The sequence below is a fragment of the Telopea speciosissima genome, chromosome 3 (genome assembly GCF_018873765.1).
Source record: "Telopea speciosissima isolate NSW1024214 ecotype Mountain lineage chromosome 3, Tspe_v1, whole genome shotgun sequence".
Classification (NCBI taxonomy): domain Eukaryota; kingdom Viridiplantae; phylum Streptophyta; class Magnoliopsida; order Proteales; family Proteaceae; genus Telopea; species Telopea speciosissima.
Window position 1 is genome coordinate 56,643,572 of NC_057918.1, and position 22,773 is coordinate 56,666,344.

General features: G+C 37.7%; 1 protein-coding gene across 4 annotated transcripts in view; it reads right to left on the reverse strand.

Annotated features, from left to right (window-relative positions):
- Positions 1–1,972: 1,972 nt before the first annotated feature.
- Positions 1,973–22,773, reverse strand: part of LOC122656645 (splicing factor U2AF-associated protein 2) — a 45,301-nt gene continuing 24,500 nt past the window's right edge. For 3 of the 4 annotated variants that reach the window (XM_043851255.1, XM_043851254.1, XM_043851256.1), the window contains 7 exons: positions 12,982–13,071; positions 12,790–12,892; positions 12,027–12,107; positions 8,271–8,347; positions 8,018–8,098; positions 5,027–5,118; positions 1,973–2,243 (listed from right to left, as the gene is read on the reverse strand). In XM_043851255.1, the coding sequence (XP_043707190.1) occupies positions 2,123–2,243; positions 5,027–5,118; positions 8,018–8,098; positions 8,271–8,347; positions 12,027–12,107; positions 12,790–12,892; positions 12,982–13,071 (645 nt within the window). In that variant the 3' untranslated portion in view covers positions 1,973–2,122. The remainder of the gene's footprint in view (positions 2,244–5,026; positions 5,119–8,017; positions 8,099–8,270; positions 8,348–12,026; positions 12,108–12,789; positions 12,893–12,981; positions 13,072–22,773) is intronic. The other variant, XM_043851257.1, reaches the window with a different exon arrangement.

Sequence of the window (22,773 nt, forward strand, 5' to 3'; positions counted from 1 at the left end):
AGTCATATAAAGTACATTGTAACTGTTGAAACAGACAGAATATGAGAAAGTTTAACTCTAGGAATAGAGGATGAACTTGCCAAAGACTTGTAGTACTCAAGTGGTGAGGGAGCCTGGTTCTGTGCATAATACAAACGATCCAACAATCCAAATATGTCTGGAGATAGAGCAAGAAAAAATATACATGCCAAAGAGACTCAATGCCAGCCAAACACAAAGGGCAAGATATATCCACATTAGAAAACTAAATAAGTTTATCCCTACTAACTAGACCATCAACTAACACTTTCCAAAAAACCTCCTTAAACCTCGGGTGCAAACGAAGTTTCCACACCAATCCAGATTTTCTTCTTATAGCTGGAATAATTTTTTTCCTTACTATAACATATCAGATGTTTCACTATAAAGCGAGTAGATAACAAGCCATTATGAGAAAGAGGGCACATCCATTCAATGGCATTACGTTTAGAGAGAATAGGTATTAAACAAATCCCCTTAGTAATGAAAGGGGGAAACAAATAATTTACAAGGGCATCTTTGCAATGTCTCATTCATTAATTCATTAACACAAGATATAATGATAGTTGATATATACACAAATGGCATTCGAAAATCCGACAACATAACTACCCAAGTTTCAATTCAAATTGAAAAGGAGCAAAAAACAAAAAACAACACGACACACTGACTGCTTAACTACAAGGATAGGTTAACATATTCCGTTCCAAATAGAAGAGCCTTTCTTTTGCATAATATTGATATCAAGCAAAGAAATCATCAGAAAGTAAATGGCTTTAAATACTCTAACCCACAACTCATTAGGATTACTTACCAATCTCCATGCAAGCTTGCTTAGTTAAAGAAAACCTTATTATAAATAACACTAACTGCGAAAAACCTTATTATAAATACCACAACTGCGAGAACATAGACCCTTCCCCCCCCCCCTCCCTCTAAATCGTTATCGTCTACGGTTCTCTGACCGGTGCAGTTCCCTAGTGCCTCCCACAAGAGGAGGGTGGGACCCACCCGAGGCATCTGACCGAACACCTTGCCCAGGTGGGATCCACCCTCCCCTTGTGAGAGGCACTAGGGAACCGTAGACGAAACTCCCTCTCCAATGGTATAGATTGGCACAAGTCTTTCCATGAAATAGAGTCCAATTTTTACGCCTATTCTCCAAATCCCTCTAGAATTTAGCACTTATGGAATCCAACTGCGAACACACAGATAGAGAGAAGGAAGGAACAAAAAAAAAAACATTTTTTGAACTAGTGCAAGCATATTATTCAAAAACATTTTTTCCATTTCTTGGGCACAACTGGACAAGTGGAGTTCCAAGGTAAATGAATCCTTCAACCATAGGAGAAACACCAAGAAATCTAATAATATAATCCTTTACACTAACCGGATTAAAAAGGGTAAACCTAGTGCACGAAACTCCCACCAAAACCTGGGGATGCAAATGGAAAGTCTACAAAGTGAATAAACCAATATTTGTATTCGCATTTCATTACCGTATCCATTATTTGAATTCAATTTGATTCCAGATGGATATATGAATTAACTATCCAAAGTTAATCAACTAAAGATTCAAATATCCAAATTCAAAGCCAATAATAATAAATTAATTGTCATAATTATAAAAATAAAAAAATGAAGAGAACAATTTTCGCTAGGCTGCACAAAATCCACCATACGGCATATTAGAATCCATTATATATATATATATAATTTTTTATTTTTTATTTTTTTCTGGTATAAGTTTGTGAACATATATAGACTCCTGAGGTTTCCTTACGTGTGTTGAGTTTCAGTATAAATGAAATTGGCATAAGGAAAAATAAAGAATTAAACAAATCAAACAGATCAGACCACACAGCTCAAAAACGAAATGTGTCAAAAATCTTATGAAAACAAATATTCACCTTGTCATCAATGTTACCATAATATCTATTATCTAACATGAATAACAGTAAAATAAGTCCACTGCCATTATTTCTAATTAATCAAAGGTGAAAGAAACAACAAAATCAACTAGATGCATTAAATGCTAATCCACTATACAAAGAGGGTTAACCCAGAACCAATCAACCAATCTGACAGCATAATTCAGAACTAATCAACTTTCAAGTTCAGCAGAGAACTGCTCCAATCGAGCCTCATCGTCAGCCAGGTCACGAACCGAAGCATGATTGACAGAACCATCATCTACACTGGCGTGTATTTGTTTGCCAGCAAACCTATAGAGGCAATAACAAATGTGAGAAAAAGAAAGAAGGATTCAGAGTTACAGCTGACTATGAAGGTTGATCATAAAAAAAAATGAGTCAACAATTAATTTCATTTTGATTTATGTGCATGTCTAATGTAGAAGGCGTTCAACTAAGAACCACTCTACAGTAGGATCGATAATAGTTGCAGCAGAACACCAAAATAGAAACTAAATCAGAATTAATAACTTTGAAGGCCTAGGCAAGGGTGGTTTGTGCTCCAAATATCAGCCAATTCTAATGGCTAGTTGTGAAGTTATTCAAGTCTGAAGTTCGCAGCAGATTCTGGGAAGAACTGAGCATGTGCAACAGTCCTTCACTTGATTGTGTAAACAGCAGCAACAGTATTTGGTGATGATTGTGGATTGATTCAAGTCTTCAAAGAGTTTTCCAGCAGCAGTTTATTGCAGTCGCAAGAATTCTAATGGCTAGTTGTGAAGTTATTCAAGTCTGAAATTTGCAGCAGATTCTGGGAAGAACTGAGCAGGTGCAACAGTCCTTCACTTGATTGTGTAAACAGCAGCAACAGTACTTGGTGATGATTGTGGATTGATTCAAGTCTTCAAAGAGTTTTCCAGCAGCAGTTTATTGCAGTCGCAAGATGGCAGCAACAGTAGGGGTCGATTGGAAGAACAAAAAAAGAAATAGAAGGATAGATAGAAAGGGGGACAGGGATAGGAGGGGTATCTCAACTCTCACCCACAGCTATCTCAGTGTTGAAAGGCAAATTCTTTCTCAGAATTGGAGCCAAGCATTGCTTGTTAATTTCACTAATCAATTGATGACTCTTTCATACAATGGATGCCAAGTTTATAGCTTAGGCAAGCTTACAAAAATAAATAGTAAAAAAATAGAAACTACTAAGGCTTTATAGGATCCAGCCTTCTAAACAAACAAGGAAACAAAAATACAAACTAACTAAAATTAGAAGCTACCTAAATGAAATAAAATAAACTTTCTAAAATTTAACTTTGGCAACATTAGGATAGGATCTTTCTACACTTGATGGGCCCACAAGATCTTCTAAAAGAATCCACACACATGGCAAATATGGGCTATGACACTCTTCACGTGGACTGTGTTTTGTTTTTTTGGTTTTCATGTTTCGATCTGCATCTATGTCATCACAATGACACATCTAGAAGCACACATCTACTTGTGGATAAATGCTCATCTAGTGTCATGAGAGTTTCAGGTTAACAATTTGTAAATCATGTATATCGAAGTTCAAGGTTAAATTCATAAAATAGAAAAGTTCCAAATGCATGTTTGAGGATTTGAGCATGTCTTTCCCCTTCGGTGTATTATACAACAAAAAAAATCAGGGATCTGGACGAATAACCAGAACGCCCAATCTGACTGTGAAGGGCTGGAAATCCCGCTGGAGAATTCCAGCCCATCCAAGGCTGTACTCTTTCTTAGGAAATACAGTTGATTGTGCACTTACCAGGTTTTCTTTAAATAGTAGAGGCAACCCTCCAAATGAGTCTATCCCATATGTACAACAATGGTGTGAAAATGTATTGGCATGTATGTGTGGAAAATGAGTCTTGCCCTTACGTACAACTCTCCAAATGAGTCCAAAGAGTCTGGTTTGCCCTTTCCGCAGGTCTTAGGCAAGCTTCATTAAATTTGGATGGATGGTCGGTCTCCTCTTGTTAAGTGGTTCCTAAACTAAGACAACAAGTCAAAGAAAGATGGGCTAGATTTTCTTGCTGAAATTGTGCATGGCTTATGGACAGAGAAATGATTGTGCTCCGGAGAAAACAATTTAATATAATGGTAGCTGCTAACAAAATCACCTAAACTTACACAGAACTGTCTCATGTCAAAACACATGGCATGCCTCAGAAATAATCCATAAAAAGAAGACTGAAAACATTGGAAGGGTCAAAGCAAGTGTAAAGTGGTCACCCTGGAGGTTAAAATCAACAAAGCTGCTTCCTTCACTTCGTGAAAATCAGAGGCAATGCGAGTGATGATTAGAGATCATGCATAAATTTGATGGAGAGCATAGGTCAATGCCGTCTCAAGTTAACAGCTAGCTGATTTGAGTTTTCTCACACAATTGTGGAAACAGATGAAAGATTGTCAATTGGTCAGAACATGAGCAAAGCATTTTGTGGCCATGGGATTTATTTTCTCTTTTGTTAGACATTAATGGACTATGTAAATCTTTATTGATCAATAAAGTATTTAATGCACTACTGTAGGTTAAGTGTTTATCATGCTGCCCATGCGGAAGCTAAAAGGTCCTATATAGGGAAAATAAAATAAATAAATATTTTGAACTTTTGGACTGTGACTATATGGCTTAATTCTCATTTAATTGTTTTCCCAAGTTTAATAGGTATATCTTTATTCCCGAAAAAGGGGATCTAGCTGGGATATTTTCTTGGGAGGCCAGGAGGAATTAAATGAGGAAGCATTTGGATCAGTACTGTGGTATTTGATTGCCTCTATTTGATTGCATGTGTACATGAGAGCAAACAAAAGTTGTGTGGGCATGCATATATGTGTGTGTGTAAGAATGGCTGCACGCATGATTCAGATACTAATACTTTCAGGTGCTGTATTCTTGTTCAACATAAGAACTAGCACAAATAACATTAATGAGAGAGGACCAAGATGTTGATTGCGGAAAACAATAAATTGTCATGTGATTCCAACACCATTTGGATAGTGTTTGATTATAAACAAATTTTTTAAATGTAAAAGATGTTCATGCTCATGTGTTAAGGGACAGAAACTACCATCTTCCATTCATCAACTCTATGCACTTCTGAGCATCTTTTCTATCCTTAAATCTGACCAAAACAACACCCTGAGGATGATTGTCACAAACCTGAAATCATAAGCACAAGAAATTAATTGACAACAAAAAGAGTATTAATTCTGTTGAATTTATTATATGTATTTTAGCATCAATCTGATAGCAAAAAATGACACAAAAATAGAATAAAAACAGAACTAACCTACTGCAAATTAGACCACATAAAATAAAAGTTCCTCAGTAAGTCATGGTTTAAAGGATCTGGAACGAGGGATAGATAACTGCCAGCCAATCCCAATCTAATCCATAATGCATTAGCTAATCCATTGAGAATCAATTTGATCATGATCCACCAAATTAGGAATTTAGGATAAAGCACAAGCTGATTCAGATCCGCAGCAGTTTCAACTGATCCTGTAAACCATGCTGACAGCAGTTCTTGTTTCTGCTAGGCTGAAAGAAACAATCCAGGTTATACATGTCATGTGTCCCATAGGTTCAATCCCAACCACCAAAAAAGGACCAAACAGAAACTGAACCAAACACCTTAACTTAAAAGAGAAATGTTGTAGACACAGTGCGAGTGGTCTCAAAACAGTGTTGTCTTTGTTGTAACTTGTAAGTGCATCACAGTGCAGTCAGGTTGAGTCAGCAGAGCAGTAGTATAGATGGCAGACGTGAGTACCGAGGTGTATAGGCAATGAACTGGTGTGGCCGTGTGGTAGAGCATCCATAGTGGTGTGACAGGGATCACATGTGTTTTAGCAAAGCTGACAGAAATAGAGAGCCACTTGACAGTGCAGACAGTGCAGTAATGCAGTTGCAGCTTATGGACATGTGGCAACATGACAGAGGTATGACAGATGGCTGATTAATATACAACATGATCTGGCAGGCACATAGTGAGTTAGCGGTACATGTGGTAGCATCCTTGGCAGTCTGGTTTGATGAATATGCTCACATAATACGATGGTCACAATTGACATGCTTATATAAAGCACAGTATTCACAAGTGATGTGGCAGTCCAAAATGACATGCTTATATATAGCACAGTATTCACAAGTGATGTGATAGTGCTGGGACTGTACTGGTGAGGTGGCAGAGTGTTTGTTAGTGATGTAGCAATGCCAAATGCATAGTTGTCACGTCGTCACGGCGATCCAAGTCGGTGGAGGGGTGTCATGTCGATATATCGACATGTCGCCCGCCATGGCGTTGCCATGGTGATCATATCGACCATGTTTTATTTTTTATTTTCTCTATTTTTAATGTCATTTAGTATGCTATAATATATACCCTATAACATAAAAAATTAACATGAAAGTGTACGACTAATCTACTATGGTTTAATTCATGAAAGTGTAATATTCATTAGTGTATATGAAATCATGGATTATCAAATAATTGATAGCAATAGTCTTGCTGATAATAAAGTTGAAAAATCATGAGAGTTGAGATATGATTCATATGAAAGTGATTACAAAAGTAACAAAACAAAAAAACAATTACAAGAACGTAATTTATATTGAGCGAATAAAGCTTATAAACAACCCATCTAAATAAAATAAAAAATTTGTTGATGTGAATATGTGATTGTGTATTAGTGTTTTCTGTTTGATGTTTTTTTAATTTTTTTTATGTCAAGGAAAAAGCATTAAAATAAAAAATGGTTAAAAAAAATTATTGTTAAAAAATTAAGTTTTATAATTTGAAACAACCATATCGCCCGATATGACCATATGTCGTGGTATGGCGTCCATGGCGGCGCCATGGCGACAACATGGAGGCCATATCGGTCGATATTCTTACATCATCCATATCAGTGGTCGATATGCCCACTTCTCCAGCGATATGACGCCATGACAACTATGGCCAAATGTCTCCGGGAGTTATGTTGCAGAGTCTACATGTGTCAAACAGTGACTAGTATTGGTCAGATGGCATGTTGGAGGAGCTGGATTGGCCAGACAGTGATTTGGTAGTGATGTGACCATATACCTGATGCCCTGTTTCTTTGGTTGTTTAACAATGGTAAGACCACAAATTGTTCACCAACGCATCACAGTAAAATAAACAATATACAGTATTTTATTAGAAATCCTAGAGTAGGACAGGAAATGAGAAGTTCTATGTTATTCCCATAGTTGTCAAGACGCACGCGCCAAGTCCATTTTCAGGGTCCTAGGCAACCGGCTGCCAAGTTGTCTAGGTACCTAGGTCCCAGAAACAATGGAAAGAAGAGAGAAAAGGGGGGGGGGGATGAGGAAAAGGAAAGAAAAGTCAAAGGATGGAAGAAAAAGAAGAAAAATGGGGAGAAGCGGAAGAAAACCCAAAGGCTGGAAGAATAAGAAGAAAAATGGGGAGAAGCTGTAGTAGCTGTCACTACGGCTGGAATAGTTGCAGCGGCATCCACTGCCACCATAGCAGAAGAAGACGGCAGAATTAGAATCAGCAGTCACAGATTCCAGATCGGTTGCTGGAAATGGAACAGCCATTGCCACTGCAACCACCCCAGCTACCTATTTCGGAAGAAGGAGCAACAGCTGCAGAAGCTGGATCGGTTGCTGCAACCACCACATTTTCCACCATCGACATAAAGAGGAAAAAAAATAGACTGCCTCCTTTGAGATTCATTTGTTAAAACTTAAAATTATAACTTCAGAAAAGATATTCTTTAAACTTTACACATTGCCCCTCATTTATATGTGAAAGAATTAAACTTTTCACTTTATCCGCCCCCCCTTCACAATTACATCTAAAAGCCTTACTCAATACATGCACACCTTAGTCGCCTAGGCACTGCCTAAGCGCCAATGCTACAAGGCGCCTGGGCTCACCTTGGTATCAGTGAATAACGTTCTTTCATTATACAGCTTATCATTTAATATACCTCCTCTAAGATACTAGACTATATCAAGATTTCTTTATTGTATTCATAGTGTCCCTAGAAGGGTTCAGCTTCCTGCATACCTTGATTGAGTCCACTGGACCAAGCTTGATACATTCTTCTTCAATATCGGCCTCCAGTTCTGAATGTAGATTGGGATCAGACTGCATACACCGAACAATGTCAATCCAAGAGACTTGACCCATCACAAAAATCAGAGTTTTGAACCCAAGAATCCAAACGAGCCAACTCAGGTACTCATCTGGCTAAAGACCAACATTGACAAGAAAACTCTACATGTTATGACCACAATATTTAAGGTTTGCAAATGTTTACCCTCATTTCAGCAACTGTAAACATATAACGGAGAACAACAGTAGCTGGAATTGAAACCTTCGCATCATCACGACCACCTAAAGGAGTGGAAAATATTCATAATACAAGGAATGAATTTGCCAAGATAATGAAAATGAATTCAAAATGACGAAGCATCACACAAAAACAAAAACCACCAGAAAAATAACGAACATGAAGCCATACATAAGATTTGTCCCAGTGTACGAGAATGACCACAGAATAAGATTAGCACAAATGTACTAATGCAGCTTATCTATAACCCCACTCCTAATAGAATAAAGAGGCTATCTGGACCAGCAAAACTCACTCGATATGGATTGTTAGATATGTTTATTGCCATTATATTTGAGGTCAGTTATTTATACGAGTCACAGAACGAAAATTGTCTCATAAGTGCATCACAGAAAGAACAGAATCCGAATCCATAGGTAAATGCATAAAGTAAAAGCTAATCAAGAATGAAGATGAGGGGAAACCCCTCCCCCACCGATTAGCTTCATTTAAATGCCTATTGGTGTTCCAAAAGTCCCTTTTCGTAGTCCCAGAGAAGAAGATGCAATTTGGGTTGACGTACAGTGCGACTTGTCAGACATATTGGGTCATATGGGATTTCCCATTCTCTCCCCAAATCAAGATATCCTCTGTTTCGACCAATAAAGCAACAAAGATTCCCAATATTTTGAGCTGCAAATTCAATAAGACAGTACTTTCTTTGTTCTGCTTCAAGAAATTTCCCATGTCATTTGGAGTGAATGCAACTCATACATTTTTGAGATCATACTAAATTGCCATTCAATGGAGCAACTGGCGTAGAGATCTAATAATTAAATGGTTCGATTAGTTGTGTAGAGTTTCAAGATCTGGGAACCAAAAAGATGATACTGAAAATTTTTAACTACATTATTATGTTATTTTGTTAGGTTAAGATATATTCCCTCAACAAAGGCTTATTACCTTGATTACCAAAAAAAAAAAGATATAATTAATTCAACAAAAATAAAGTTCTAAATGTTTGCTTTAACAGAAAACATCCATAAAACAAAATTTACACCGAAAATATGATTTTAGAGTGGCACATTTTTTTGCAAGAAAAACAGGAGAAAAGAGAGAGAGAGAGAGAAAATCAATGTAATTTTTCCCCCAAGGACTCTATAAGTTTGCACCAATATCTTTGTTGGGCATAAAATTTTTAGTCCTTCCTTACAAGAGAGAAATAGACAACAGAAAGCAGTTTGGAGGTAAGACTTATGCTTTCTACAATAACAACTCAGCCTTATCCCAACTAAATGGGGTCGGGTACATGGATTCTTATCCTCCAATCAGCTCTGTTCGAGATACAAAGAATAAGGTATTCATGTATTTCCTCACCACTTCTCCTAGAGTCATTTTAGATCTGCCCTAGCTCTTTCAGCTCCTTCAATCGAAATCAAATCAATCATTTGTATTGGAGCATCCAAAGGCCTCTGTTGAACACAGCTATGCCATCTCAAATGACTTTCTCATTGCTTATCATGTATCAAAGGCTCAAAGCTACTCTCAAATCAGCTCTAATACGATCATTCCTTACTTTATCTTTCCTAGTTTTGCCACAGATCCATCTCAACATCCTCATCTTAGCTACACTGAGTTTATCTATATGATGCTTCTTAACTACCCAACATTCCACACCATACATCATAGCCGGACGTACGATTGTCCTATAAAATTTTCCTAAAGTTATAAAAAAAAAAAAAAAAAAAAAAAAAAAAAAAAAACCCTTCAATCACACAACGCTTTGGACGAACTTCTCCACTTCATCCATCCTATTTTAATAATCTGTGAAACATCATCCTTTATAAAACACTCTTTATTTATGACTGATCCCAGCGGAATCTCCCTTCATCAAATTTCATCTCATTATCCATCCTAGTGTAACGAAAGTTAAACACCATATACTCCATTTTCATTCTACCAATCTTAAAACTTTTTGATTCCAAGGTTGATCTCTATAACTCAAGTTTGGCGTTAATCCCTGCTTTTGTCTCATACACCAAACCAATATCATCAGCAAAAAACATATAACAAAGAACATCATCTTAAATGTCTATGGTTTTTAAATCATCCATGACAATCGCAAACAAATAAGAGTTTAAAGCTGATCCTTGATGTACCTCAAATGTAATTGGGAATTCACTTCCTTGACCCGCCCCCCACAGTTCTTACACTAGTCACCACACCATCATACTTATCTTTAATTATGTCCACATTTTCACTTGAAATACTTCTCTTCTCTAGTACTTGCCAAATTAACTCTCCAAGGACTCTCTGTCACAAGCTTTTTCTAAATCAATAAAGACCACATGGAGATCCTTCTTGCAATCTTTATAGCTTTCCATGAGTCCCCCAAGTAAGTAAAAATAGCTCTTGTTGGGGATCTTCCTCGCATAAAACCAAATTGGTAATACAGTTTCACTCAAAAAGATTATATTTAATAAAACCCTTAGTATATTTTATGCAAAACGAAAGGGACCTTAATTGTAATCATGGAACTAAATCTTGGTATCGTAGTTGACTGAGACGAAACCTTAGGGGAGTTTTAAAAAATACCAAGTTTCGACCATTTTCGACATTGTTTCGACCATATTTCGGTAATTTCGCAAGTTTCAACCTAAACACCTATATAAATTCACTTATCCCCATCAAAACTTGAGGAAACCTGGCTCGAAACCAGGACAAGCACTTATTTAGAAACCAGGACAGATACTTATATACGGCAAATATCATTTATAAGTAAATGAAATAATATTTGTTATTTCATTTACTTAAGATATTATTTATAAAGAAGCAAATACCCCCTTATTTGAATCCAATAAAAATAATTAAAAAATAAAATGATAAAATGATAAAAGGTCAACAAAAACTAGATTTTCAACGGTAGGTGCAATTTTCAACTTTTAAATGCTGGTTTTTTTCTCAAATCTAAAAATTCAATAGATCTTAATACAATAAAACATTGCAAAAAACCAAATGAACTGTAAAATATTCATTTGTTTTGATGTCTAGAAATTTATTTCCATTCGGAACGATTTTAAACAACATTCGCGCACACCAAATTAAGTTTGACCGGAACATAACTCTTTCAATATAAATCAGATTTAAGCTCGATACCATGTTCAAGAACAATATACAACTTCAAACTTGGGTCAAAACCACAAGTATTATTTTGAGTGTTCTCTATTTGAAACTAATGCATGGATTGGGTTCAAAATGTCAAAAATAGGCAGCACAAGAAGAATCAGGGCAAAAAAACAACTTCTGGGCCTCGAAACCAAGGTTCGAGTTAGCCAGGAGAAAGTACTAGGTTTTGACCGAGATATGGTTGAAACAGAGACAATCTCGATTTCTGGCTGGTTGAAACTAGTGTCGGCACCAAGTTTTCAATCCTTGATTGTAATATAGTTTCATTCAGAAAGATTATAATCTGATGAAAAAGTGAATTTAACCAATAAGTCAAAAACTGAAGTGCTGCCATCAAAGAGTACCAAAATTAGTAAAGGAGATCTCATCTCCATATCTTACCTAAAACTACAACTAAAACATGTGTCAAACATGACGGTATTGACTCCACAACTTGTCCAGGCACACACGATTAAACAAAATCTAACATTTTCAATATGTGGTTGTACCAATCATAAAAATTAAATAACCAATATATCTTATCAACTACAGCATATAACATGTACAATGAGAACTTACCCCAACCAAGCATCTTCTCTTCAACCTTCTTTAGTTTCTTTTTTCTGTTCTTATCTATTTTCTTAGCAATAAATGTATCCCCTGTGCAGAACATGTATCACAACTTAGCAAAGGACAACATAAATATTTAATAAATACATCACATTGAATGTTAAACATTCTAAAAAAATTTTCCCAATGAATCAAGCAACTATTGCATTTTAATTAATTTTTTACCAGAAGAGAGTTACAGGAAAGTAACCCTTTTATTAAAGACAGTTACAGAAATTATTCTGCAATTATCATTTTCTTTTCCAAAAAAAAAGTAGCCGTTTCCACACAGCTACCTAGGAAGACCTTCCTGGACGGCCATATATCAACCACATGACAGGCTGGATAAGGGCCAAATTTTGTGGACAGAGACCCCTAGGTCCCCTGCTCACCTGTGAAGTTTCAGCCAAAATGAATAGGCCAAATATCAAAACAACAGTTTAAAATCCAGGGCTACTAAGAGGGTGCATGAACAATCAAATGGGCGCATGCCAATACAGAAAAGGGTATATGATTGAATTAAGCTCTGACAGTTGACATGTGGACAATAAAGACGGTGCCCCATCTATCCAGCGTTTAGAATTGTTACGTCACCTTTCCATGGAGTAAAAAGTAGGTGAGCTGCATAGGAAGGCCTTCCAATATGGGCCTTGCAAAATACCTTTTACCTTTTCAATATCACCCAAATTGAATTCAATACAGTGGAATAGACAGGTTATTGGAGCTAAATTACCTTTTTGCTCGAACTTAGCCTTTGTTACTGACATAGGAATTTTGCCACCAGGTCGGAGAGGTGAACCATCCAATATTTGGATAGCCAAATCAACTGAAGGCTCCTAGTGTATAAGAAACAGAAAATTTAAAAAAAATGACCATCTATCAATTTAAGATATCGTAAGTAGCACAGTAATAGCTAAAGAAATACCTTCAGGTAAGTAATGAGTGCATCTCCCTTTTTTCCTCCTGTTTCTTTATCAACATAGATCTTCACTCGGGGCTTTTTGGTGTCAGTATCCTATAAATTATTCAATCTTTTTAGTTAAAAAGCAATATAACGGCGTAAAAGATTATGAGTTTCATGACACCAAATGAACATGAAATATTTATAAAACTAACAAAACAACAAATGGCTTCCCAGGAAAAAGGTGATTCCACCACATAAGTATATAAGAATAACCCAGAAATTCAGCCATATAAAGACATCACATACAGAGAATAAGAAGAAACTTCAGCTTTTCATTTTGGATCATAAATTTATTTTATACCCGCTTTTTCATTGTTTGATAAATATTTTATTTACTTGTTGAAAGTGGGGTAAAAAACTTACAGGTTTCATTATAACAATTATCCACATAGAAACAAAAAAGGAAGGAGAAATAAAGCATAACAAAATGGATTTAAGAAACAAAGTTACTAGTATCCGATGGAGAGCACATATAACAGAATATGACCTTAATTCTAAGAAATAATATTTTGAATTAGCACAATCAAAGTGGTGCCAGGCCCACTTGGAGCTCTGTTAGACCCTAGGGGAAAACACATGCAAAAAGAAGTTTGCTTGATGCATTTTGTTGTTTGATGGTAATGAGTTATACAATTCCAGTGGCTACACCTAGATTAAGCAGAACTAGACAAGGTTGTCTACTCCAGACATTCATTATATGTTCAAGGTTCTTCTTGGTTTTAAATTTTAATATCCAACTAATATAGGCTTCTAGACAGTTAAGAAATTTCTATTTGTTTTATTAGAGTGTTAGTGGATATTCTATTATTTGATGAATTTGAGAAACTATTACAATCTGCACGCTAAAGGAGGTTAGACCGCAAATATGGGGAGAATGATAATTCAGAATTTAAATTGGAGAGAAAGCCAACAGCTTATGTATTCGAAGTATGACTGCTTCTTCCGGGGTGTGAATGCATAGGTTCCCACTCATAGAAACGGGAAAAAAAAAAGGTAGCACCATCCAGAAAGATGGGAACTGTGGACCATACAAGAGGAGACATTGTACCTTTAATTCTAACAATTCATGTGGCATCACACAGATGATGCTGAGCCCACATGAGAGATTCAGTACGCATATGCCGAGTCAACTCCTTTGCTTTAGCTTTGTTAAAAATTATTATAAGTTTCTTCCAGGAAGAAAGTTATTTAATGGGTTAGCATCAGAGTCCAATAGCAGTTCTGCAATATTTAATGTAATTGAAGTATGACTGCGTCTTCCGGGTTGTGAGTGCGTAGGTTCCCACTCAAAGAAACGGAAAAAAAGGTAGCACCACCCAGCAAAATGGGAAGTGTGGACCATACAAGAGGAGACATTGTACCTTTAATTCTAACATTTCATATGGCATCACCAAGATAATGCTGAGCCCACTTGAGAGATTCAGTACACATATTCCGAGACAACTCCGTCGCTTTGGCTTTGTTAAAAATTATTAGAACTTTCAATGGTGAGATACCTACGTATCCTTCTTTTCTTATTCTTCTTTTCCTTTTCTTTATTACTTCATTCAATTAACAACTTTCAATGGTAATTTCTCAGACATCCAACCAGTAGAATTCTTCCAGATTTTAGTATGTTCATTCCCTAGTATTATAACCAGTAGAACTCCTTGAAGGGATGGAGTTCGTATCTCAAGTCTTTGATAAGTAAGTTCCCAAAGTTAAGGACTCTATGATCATGACACTTGACTACACCTCTGATTTTGAAGACGAACATGTGGAGTTTGTCATCCCACCAAAATATTTTGAAGAGACTCCTTGCCTAGAAGATAGCATTCCCCACTTCCAAGAGTTGCCGGAGTTCTGTTATGGACTGAAGCTTGACCTTCATCACAACAAGGTGATCGTTCGAATGTCTAAAACCCAAGGTCGAGTTTTTCTTACGCAGAGGAGAGTTTATGTAGAGGTAAAGTACAGAGCTCTAGCTCATATTGCTTGTGAGTTTATGGTTGAAGTAAGGATTTTAAACTCGAAATTGGGGATTGGATTCCAATCCGGAGCCGGAATCGATCTAAAAAATCCTAGAAATGGCCCCTCAGATCTGAAAACCCACCAATCCGGTCCCAAAAAACCATAGAATCAGCCGCTCCATAATGTCCAGAATCTGGATCGGTCACTACCGATTCAACCGATCCTATTTCGACTTTTGAAACAATGGGTTGAAGTCTCATTCAAAAACTTAAGTGTCCAATTAACAAGCCAGTGGATATGTTCCGTGATAATCAAGTGGCTATTTACATTGTTAATAATCCAATCTTTCATGAAAGAACCAAGCATATAGAGGATGATTGTCACTTTGTTCAGGACGCTATGATGCAGAAGCTTATTTCCACACACCTCACCATCCATCAATGCATGGTGTTCTTCGACTCATCGTTACTTTAGATGGTGAATATTTGTCAGTTCAACCAATCAACTTGGCAACGTATTTACCAAAGCTTTGGTTCGAAGAGTTTTTCTCAAGGCTACTCCAAGTTGGGTATGTGTAATATAAATGCTCCAGCTTGGGGGAGAACATATCGTGGGGGTGAATTTACAATTACACTTTGGAATTACAGAATTTTATAGCTTATAAATATGTGTTGGTGGTCAATTAGCATATTCTGAACCCTATCGAACTGTTCTCTTTTCTCCCCTATTTCTTCCTTCTCTCTTCTTTCGAATCTAGTTACTGCCGAATATTGTTTCTGATTTAGTAACGGGATAGAAAGCTGGAAATCAATGGCCAATTCTCCCCACATCAGATTTGACCAATTCTGCATAAAAACAGAACCAATCAACCCCCAGAAGTTCTTTACTTATAGATCCCATTCCATCAAAGATTCTTTATTACAAAAATAATTAGGAACACCTCGGTTCCTTCAAAATGCAGCAGTTCTTTCTTTCCAAATCTCCCAAAGGATTGAGTGTGGAATCATCCTCCAAGGATTCTCCCCTCCAAATGAGCTCCGAGACCACATTGATACCATCTATTTTCCCAGTTGTAAACTCTTCCTTCAGAATTTTCATTTGCGGGGACATATGCTAGATTGCTAGTATCTTTCAAAACTACAATATCAACCCAAAAATCAAAATAAAAACAACCATACAACTTTAGGCAGAAATAAATTAAGGGACATGTAGAAGATTCATCCTCTCACTGGCCAAGACAAAATCTACTTTCCATGTTCTAGCCTCTTCCTTCAGAGTTTTCATTTACACTAACCACCAACATCAAAGAGAAAAATGGTAATGGTCATAAACATGGACATGTTGCTAGGCCTAACAACATGGAAACCTGATCTGAGCCATCTAGAGTTGGGTAATTCAAAATTAGATCTGCCCCACATCAAGTTTCATGGGACATCTGAACCATATGTCCACTATTTATTAGAATTCCCCCGTGTTTTTGGCATTCAAAGACTTTCCAAACATTAACATCAACCATTTTAATCATCCATCTGCAAAATTAGTCAACTAGCCCAATCCGACTTTTTTATACTAAACCTTCCTTTTTCTGGTAAAACTTAACACATGAATACAAGAAGCTGGAGCCTACCTGAGCACCAAATTTGGAGGAGTGAGAACTTATCAATTGATTGGCTTCTTCATTCAGTCAGTCTTTACAAAAACTTGCCCAATCAATTAGATTTTCTCATTGAATGGTCTTCTATAATGTGGCAAATTTGGAAAACTAGAAATAGAGCAGTTTTTAGTTTTATCATTCCCGACTTATGTTCTACTATGTTTGCATGCCAGCTTTTAGCTGAGTGTCATACTAGCTTCCCTCCATCCAGCCCTGAGATATGCGATCTCTCTAATTGGATTACTTCTCCTCCTCTCCCTCTGGGAGCTACCTTAGGCATTACTGATGGTGCCTGGAATGCAGCCACCCAAAGAGGTGCCCGAGCCTTTATCTTACAGAACACGGATGGATCTTTCTTAGCTGCAAAATGTGGAGCTGGTCGTAGTATTACTATTTCGGCCCCCGCCATGGAAGCCGAAGCTACACAAGATGCTGTCATCTTGGCTATGAGTTTGTCGATCTCCTCCATTGTCATGTCTTGGACTGCCTTCCGGTTATTCATGCCTTAAACGGCATAATGGCTTCTCTTGATTGGGCTACCAGCGTCATTGTAGCTGATATAGTTCGTTTTTCTTGTTCCTTGTGTTTGTTTTTCATGCATCTCGTGATTTTGTAAAGGAGGCCCATTCTTTGGCCTCATGTGCTTCTAGATCTTTTACCTTTTGGGTTTGGCTTTTCAAGCTCCCCCCCCCCCCTTGTAAATCTCCCCAAAAGCCAGAGCTTCTCTTGTGCTAATTTTTTGTAATAAATTTGTAGGTTTTGTACAGAAAAAAAACACTTATCAATTGATAGAACTCCAAATAGCTTTTAGAAACAATAAATGCTCATAGTTGTCAAGGCGCTTCTGCCGGCTTCCCTAGTCATTTATCGCCTTTCTGTACGTGTGACCTGGGAGGATGCTTTGTATGGTGTACTATTTTTTATCTTTTTATTGTTGTAATATGTGGTACAATGGTAGAATTGTCCCTAGGGTTTATTTGGTATTGCCCTAGAGGATCTATTGTGTTTGTACCTCATATCTCATTATTATAAATAAAGGTGGGTTGGTGTCTCATAGACAAAAGTCACAATTCCCAAAACCAACATGGTAACAGAGCAGAATCCACCTAGGGATTCCAAACCCTAATCGAGTTTCTTCTCTCCTCTCTCTTCCTCGGTTTCTCCCCAATGTCGCCACCGCCATGGAACAAGAACTCGTCGAGATCTTAGTAATATCTCGTTGTTTTTTGCAAAAGTGAAACGAAACCATGGGCGAAACTACAATGTCTCGACCGAGATCTCGATTCACTTAACCCAACCCAGGTATAAAGAGTGCACGATCTCGACCGAGACCAGTCGAGAACTCTATTGCTCTCGGTTGTCTCGGAGAGAATACTCGTGGTTTGTCAAAACTTTGTCTTCTCAATTTTTGACGGAAAAATCGCCGGATAACTTCAACAAACACGTGGTAACGTCGATCTACATCAAGATTGCAGTGATTTGAAGAAGTTTGGAGGATTCCAAGGTAGACCATTTTCCCCTAAATCTCTTTTTCCAAACATATGTTCAAATCTTGGTGGTTGGGTGTCAATTTAATATATATTAGACAACTTTAGCCGATCTATGACTTCATGGAGTCCGACTTATTTTTCTGTAATTATTATTTTAATTTTCTGAAAAAAAATAATTTGTTGCAAAAAAATTTTGAAAAAATAGGGTGAATTGTGATTGTTTGGAAGTGATTTTTATGTCTGTTGGACACCGTGGACGCTCTACAGCGTTGCGGAGTCTGTTTTATTTTTCACCCATAAATTATATTATTTTATTTTTCAGAAATAATAAATATTATAAAATTTTATAAAATATCAAAAATTAAGAAAAAAAATATCTGTTTTTGTAGGAAAATTATTACAACTTATGTACTATATGTCAAAATTAAAATGGGGTCAAATGCATCATTCCATTATAATGTTTTATACTTTAAGGTAAAATTACTTTTAATAGAAATTCTAAAATTTTATTTTAATTAAGAAATAAATACTAAAGTTGAGGATAAATATGATTTAGCTATTTGATTCTTTTAGTAGCTTGACAATATGTTTAATAGTTACTAATACATTAAGTTTTTAATACATTACTTTTTTATGCAACAGTGTAAAAGTAAGAGATTTGCTACACAATGGTTGACCGTGGTGAGATAGCATAGCAATATGGAGACCCAACGTCGCGAGATTAAAAGAAATCCAAGTGTCAACATTGTGGGAAGTTGCTTAATTCTGGAGGGGCCACTAGATTGAAACAACAATTGGCTGGTGGGTATAAGGATGAGGCCAAATGCACACAAGTTCCTTGTGAGGTACAACAGGCCATATCAAGGGACTTAAGAGAAGGCAGATTAAATAAGGCTGAAAGGGAACGACAACAACGAGAGTTTGATGAAGCAGTGTTAGAGAGAGTAGCAGTAGAGGACAATGCAGATGATTTTGATAGTGATTTTAGGCCTCCAGAGGATTTTCAGTAACAAGTTGAGTGGAGACATTACCAGCAAACTTCGGCAACTAGTCAACAATCTTTCCATTTTGAAAATATAAAGTCATATGAGCAGGCGAGAGGAGCTGGGGGATTTGGCTCAGCTGCAATAGAGCCAGTGCAAGGAAGTGAAAGGAGGAAAAAGCATAGACATGGAAAGGGGGAGATTCCTCCTCCTTTTAGGAGAACACAGAGTGTTGAGGGAACCCCCACAGCCCCCACCCCGACCAAGAGGACCTTCCCCAGATCCCGCTCTTCAAGAGGACCTTCCCCAGATCCTGTTGGTCAACAGGATCCCACCATATATAGGCACCACGATGCCTATCAGCCAACCGTCCCGCAAATGTTTGGTAGTAAAAAAGATGCAACAAGAGATGCCTTTAGCAAGTTTGTGTTCTATAATAGCGTCCCACCTAATGTAGCTCATGGAATATACTATCATGCATTCCTCAACACTACAGGGAGGGCTGGCCCAAGAATGAAGGGGCCCACCCCATATGAATTGATGAATATCTACTTGGCAAAGGAGAAAGAGTTGGAAGACTATATTAAAACATTAAAGACAAGGTGGGAGATATATGGAGTTACTATTATGGTTGATGGTTGGATGGCACCCCTACTAGATAGTCAATCATCAACTTCATAATCAGCTATAATGGTAAGACAATCTTCTTGAAGCCTTTGGATGCATCAAAAAACATAAAGTATGCTACATTTTTGTATAAGGAACTGAAGAAAATTGAGGTAGGGCCAAAGAAAGTTATCCAAATTGTGATAGATAACGGTTCTAACTTCAAAAGGTTGGAGATAAATTGATGAATATAAAAAAACAAGAGGATCCACCTCTTTTGGGCACCATGCGCAGCAAATTCCATTAACCTAATGCTTAAGGACATGGGGGAAGAAAACTTTGGTAGCACGTGCTGTCAAGAGGCAAGACAAGTGACCACTTTTGTATATAAACAAGGTTATACATTACAAATGTTGAAGGAGAAATGCAATGGTGATTTGGTGAGGCCTGGTCTTACTCGATTTGCCACCAACTACATTACATTGAAGAGCTTTCAGACGAAGGTTGTCGGTTTGAGGTCTATGTTTGCCAGTGAACAATGGTTTAGTTGAAGGGGGTCAAATACGAAGGAAGGGAGAGCAGCACAAGAGACCATCGCAAGTGAGAATTTCTGGCGTGACTTAAATAAAGTGGTTGCTTTATCAGAGCTAGTGGTAAGGGTACTAAGGACGGTGGATATAGAGAAGAAGCCTACCTTGGCCCACATTTATGCTGCCCTTCAAAAGATGAAGGAATTTGTAAGAGCTACTATACCCCGGAGTGCGAAGGCATACATTAAGATCATTGATGATCGATGGGAGAAGCACTTGAGTCATCTATTGCATAAAGTTGGCGAGTTCAACATACTTTACACTTTACAGTCATATTTACATTTAGATATTCAAAAGCACTAACAAGTTATATATGTCATTACCAACATACTATCTCAATCCCAGATATCAGTACAAGCATAATCTTGGACTTGAATCAGAACTACTAGTAGCAGTTGAAAATGTCATTGAGAAGTTGGAGCCAAATGCAACGATACAGGCTGACGCAAATAATGAGGTGAGAGTGTGAAACTTGGTAGTAAGCAAAAGAATGTTACTTTATTGTACTGTGTACTAATTATTAAATAGTAAATACTAATTCAAGGCATGCTTGAACTTTGAAATGAAAACAGATCCAATACTTCAGAAATGCTTCTATGAGTTTCAGTCGAAAACCTGCAATGGAAGGTAGACAAATGTCAGACCCTAGTTGGTCCACTATTGCCTACTGGCATTACATTTACAAATTATAATTTTTTCACACACCTATAAATATTCCTAATATTCTATATTTGTAATGCAGTCGACTGGTGAGTGATAAATGGCTCAAGTGCACCTAACCTGAGAAAGATAGCAATCAATGTGTTCTCACAGACTTATTCATCCTACGGATGCGAGCGCAACTGGAGTACATTTTCACTAATACACTAAGAGGCGGAACCAATTGGGTCACATACGACTGGAGAAACTGGTGTATGTGCAATATAAAATGCGACTAAGGATGAAGCACATACGCGAAGAAATGGAAGAGAATTCTAAAGAACCAATCAAGCTTGCAGACATTTTCCAAGAGGCTTAGATGAGGAGGATCCCCTATTCCAATGGGTGAGGGATCGAGGTAAACCAGAATTGGATCAAGCTGGGGTTAGACCCGACCCCACCATAGCAAGTTTGATGGGTACCGATGTGGATGACTATATGTCGGAAGAGGGGCGTGTGCAAGCAAAGTCGGGTTGATGATGAGGAACACGAGTCAGATGGGAAACCATCTGATGGTGGTGGTGGTGGTTATTATGCGATCATCATGAGGGGATGCGCGAGCAGTACCAGTACGGGCTGGAGTTGGAGCCGGTGCGTTACACAAGTGAGAGCCAGTTTACTCATGCCACACAGGATGAAGACCATGGTGCCCCCGCTACGTACAAGAGACGTCTGAGTCGCACACAATCACAAGCTTAGGATGAGGACAAGGAGGCACGGTCGATGGACATGACTATGAAGACCATGCTTGACAGTTTCGGAAGCATGAGTATAGATACTACTAGTGAGCGTCAATCGTGGCATGCATCTCAGCCTCAGTATGACTATGATTATGGCCAAGAGAGCACCCATTCTGAGTATAGTGGCTATGGTCAGTTTGGGCAACCATAGTCAGTACACTCTGCACATGAGTTCGACTATGGAGGTAATTGGAGCACTGGGTTAGGTTTTGTGGACGACATATTCACAGTCCCAACACAGCCATACATGCCGATGGTAGTCCAACAGCCTGGTGGCAGTAGTAGTGGATCGATCTCATCGTAACCGCCTCTTCCATACCCTAAGATAGGGTTCCTTTAGATAGTTGATGACAACACTTTTATGTATTATGTGGAAGAGTATATGCAACGCTTCAACAGCACTATGACATGGGAAGCCTATGTGTCACATTCAAAGGCTCACTTGCTTCGAAACTATGGCTTAGAATCATAGAGGTATATGTTAAGATTGATGTATTTTACACTTTTACATTTCTAATGCTTATTTAAGATGTTTTACATTAATTGTATGTTTTGATTGCTTTCTATTACTAACTTATGTGTAGAATAGGGCCTATTGGTACATTGTAGCCTACCAAACTAGGGTCCAAAGTCAAACTCCTATTGGACTTTGATTTTGGAAAATTTGATAGTGCCATTGTGTTTAAATGGCCCAAAATAGGTTGTATACCAAGTTTCATGACCAAACTTGGTCAAAAACCCACTGAAACCATCAAACGAGTTCAAAAAAAAAAGTGCACCAACTCACCGAGATCTCAACCCAACTCGGTTTTTTGCCTAAGCAAAACCATTGGCGAAACCGAGTTCTCGAACCATGGCCACCGTCGTCGCAACCACCTAGTCACTGCCGCCTCCTCCTACTAACTCCTTCTACCTCTCGGTCTCTCTCTAGCGCCACCAAGAGGCAGAGGGTATTACCTCTACCACCTCCGCCACCCTTGGTGGTGTTTTTTCTCCACCACCGAGGACTTTTTCCCTCCTTTTTTTGTCCTTCAGTCCTCT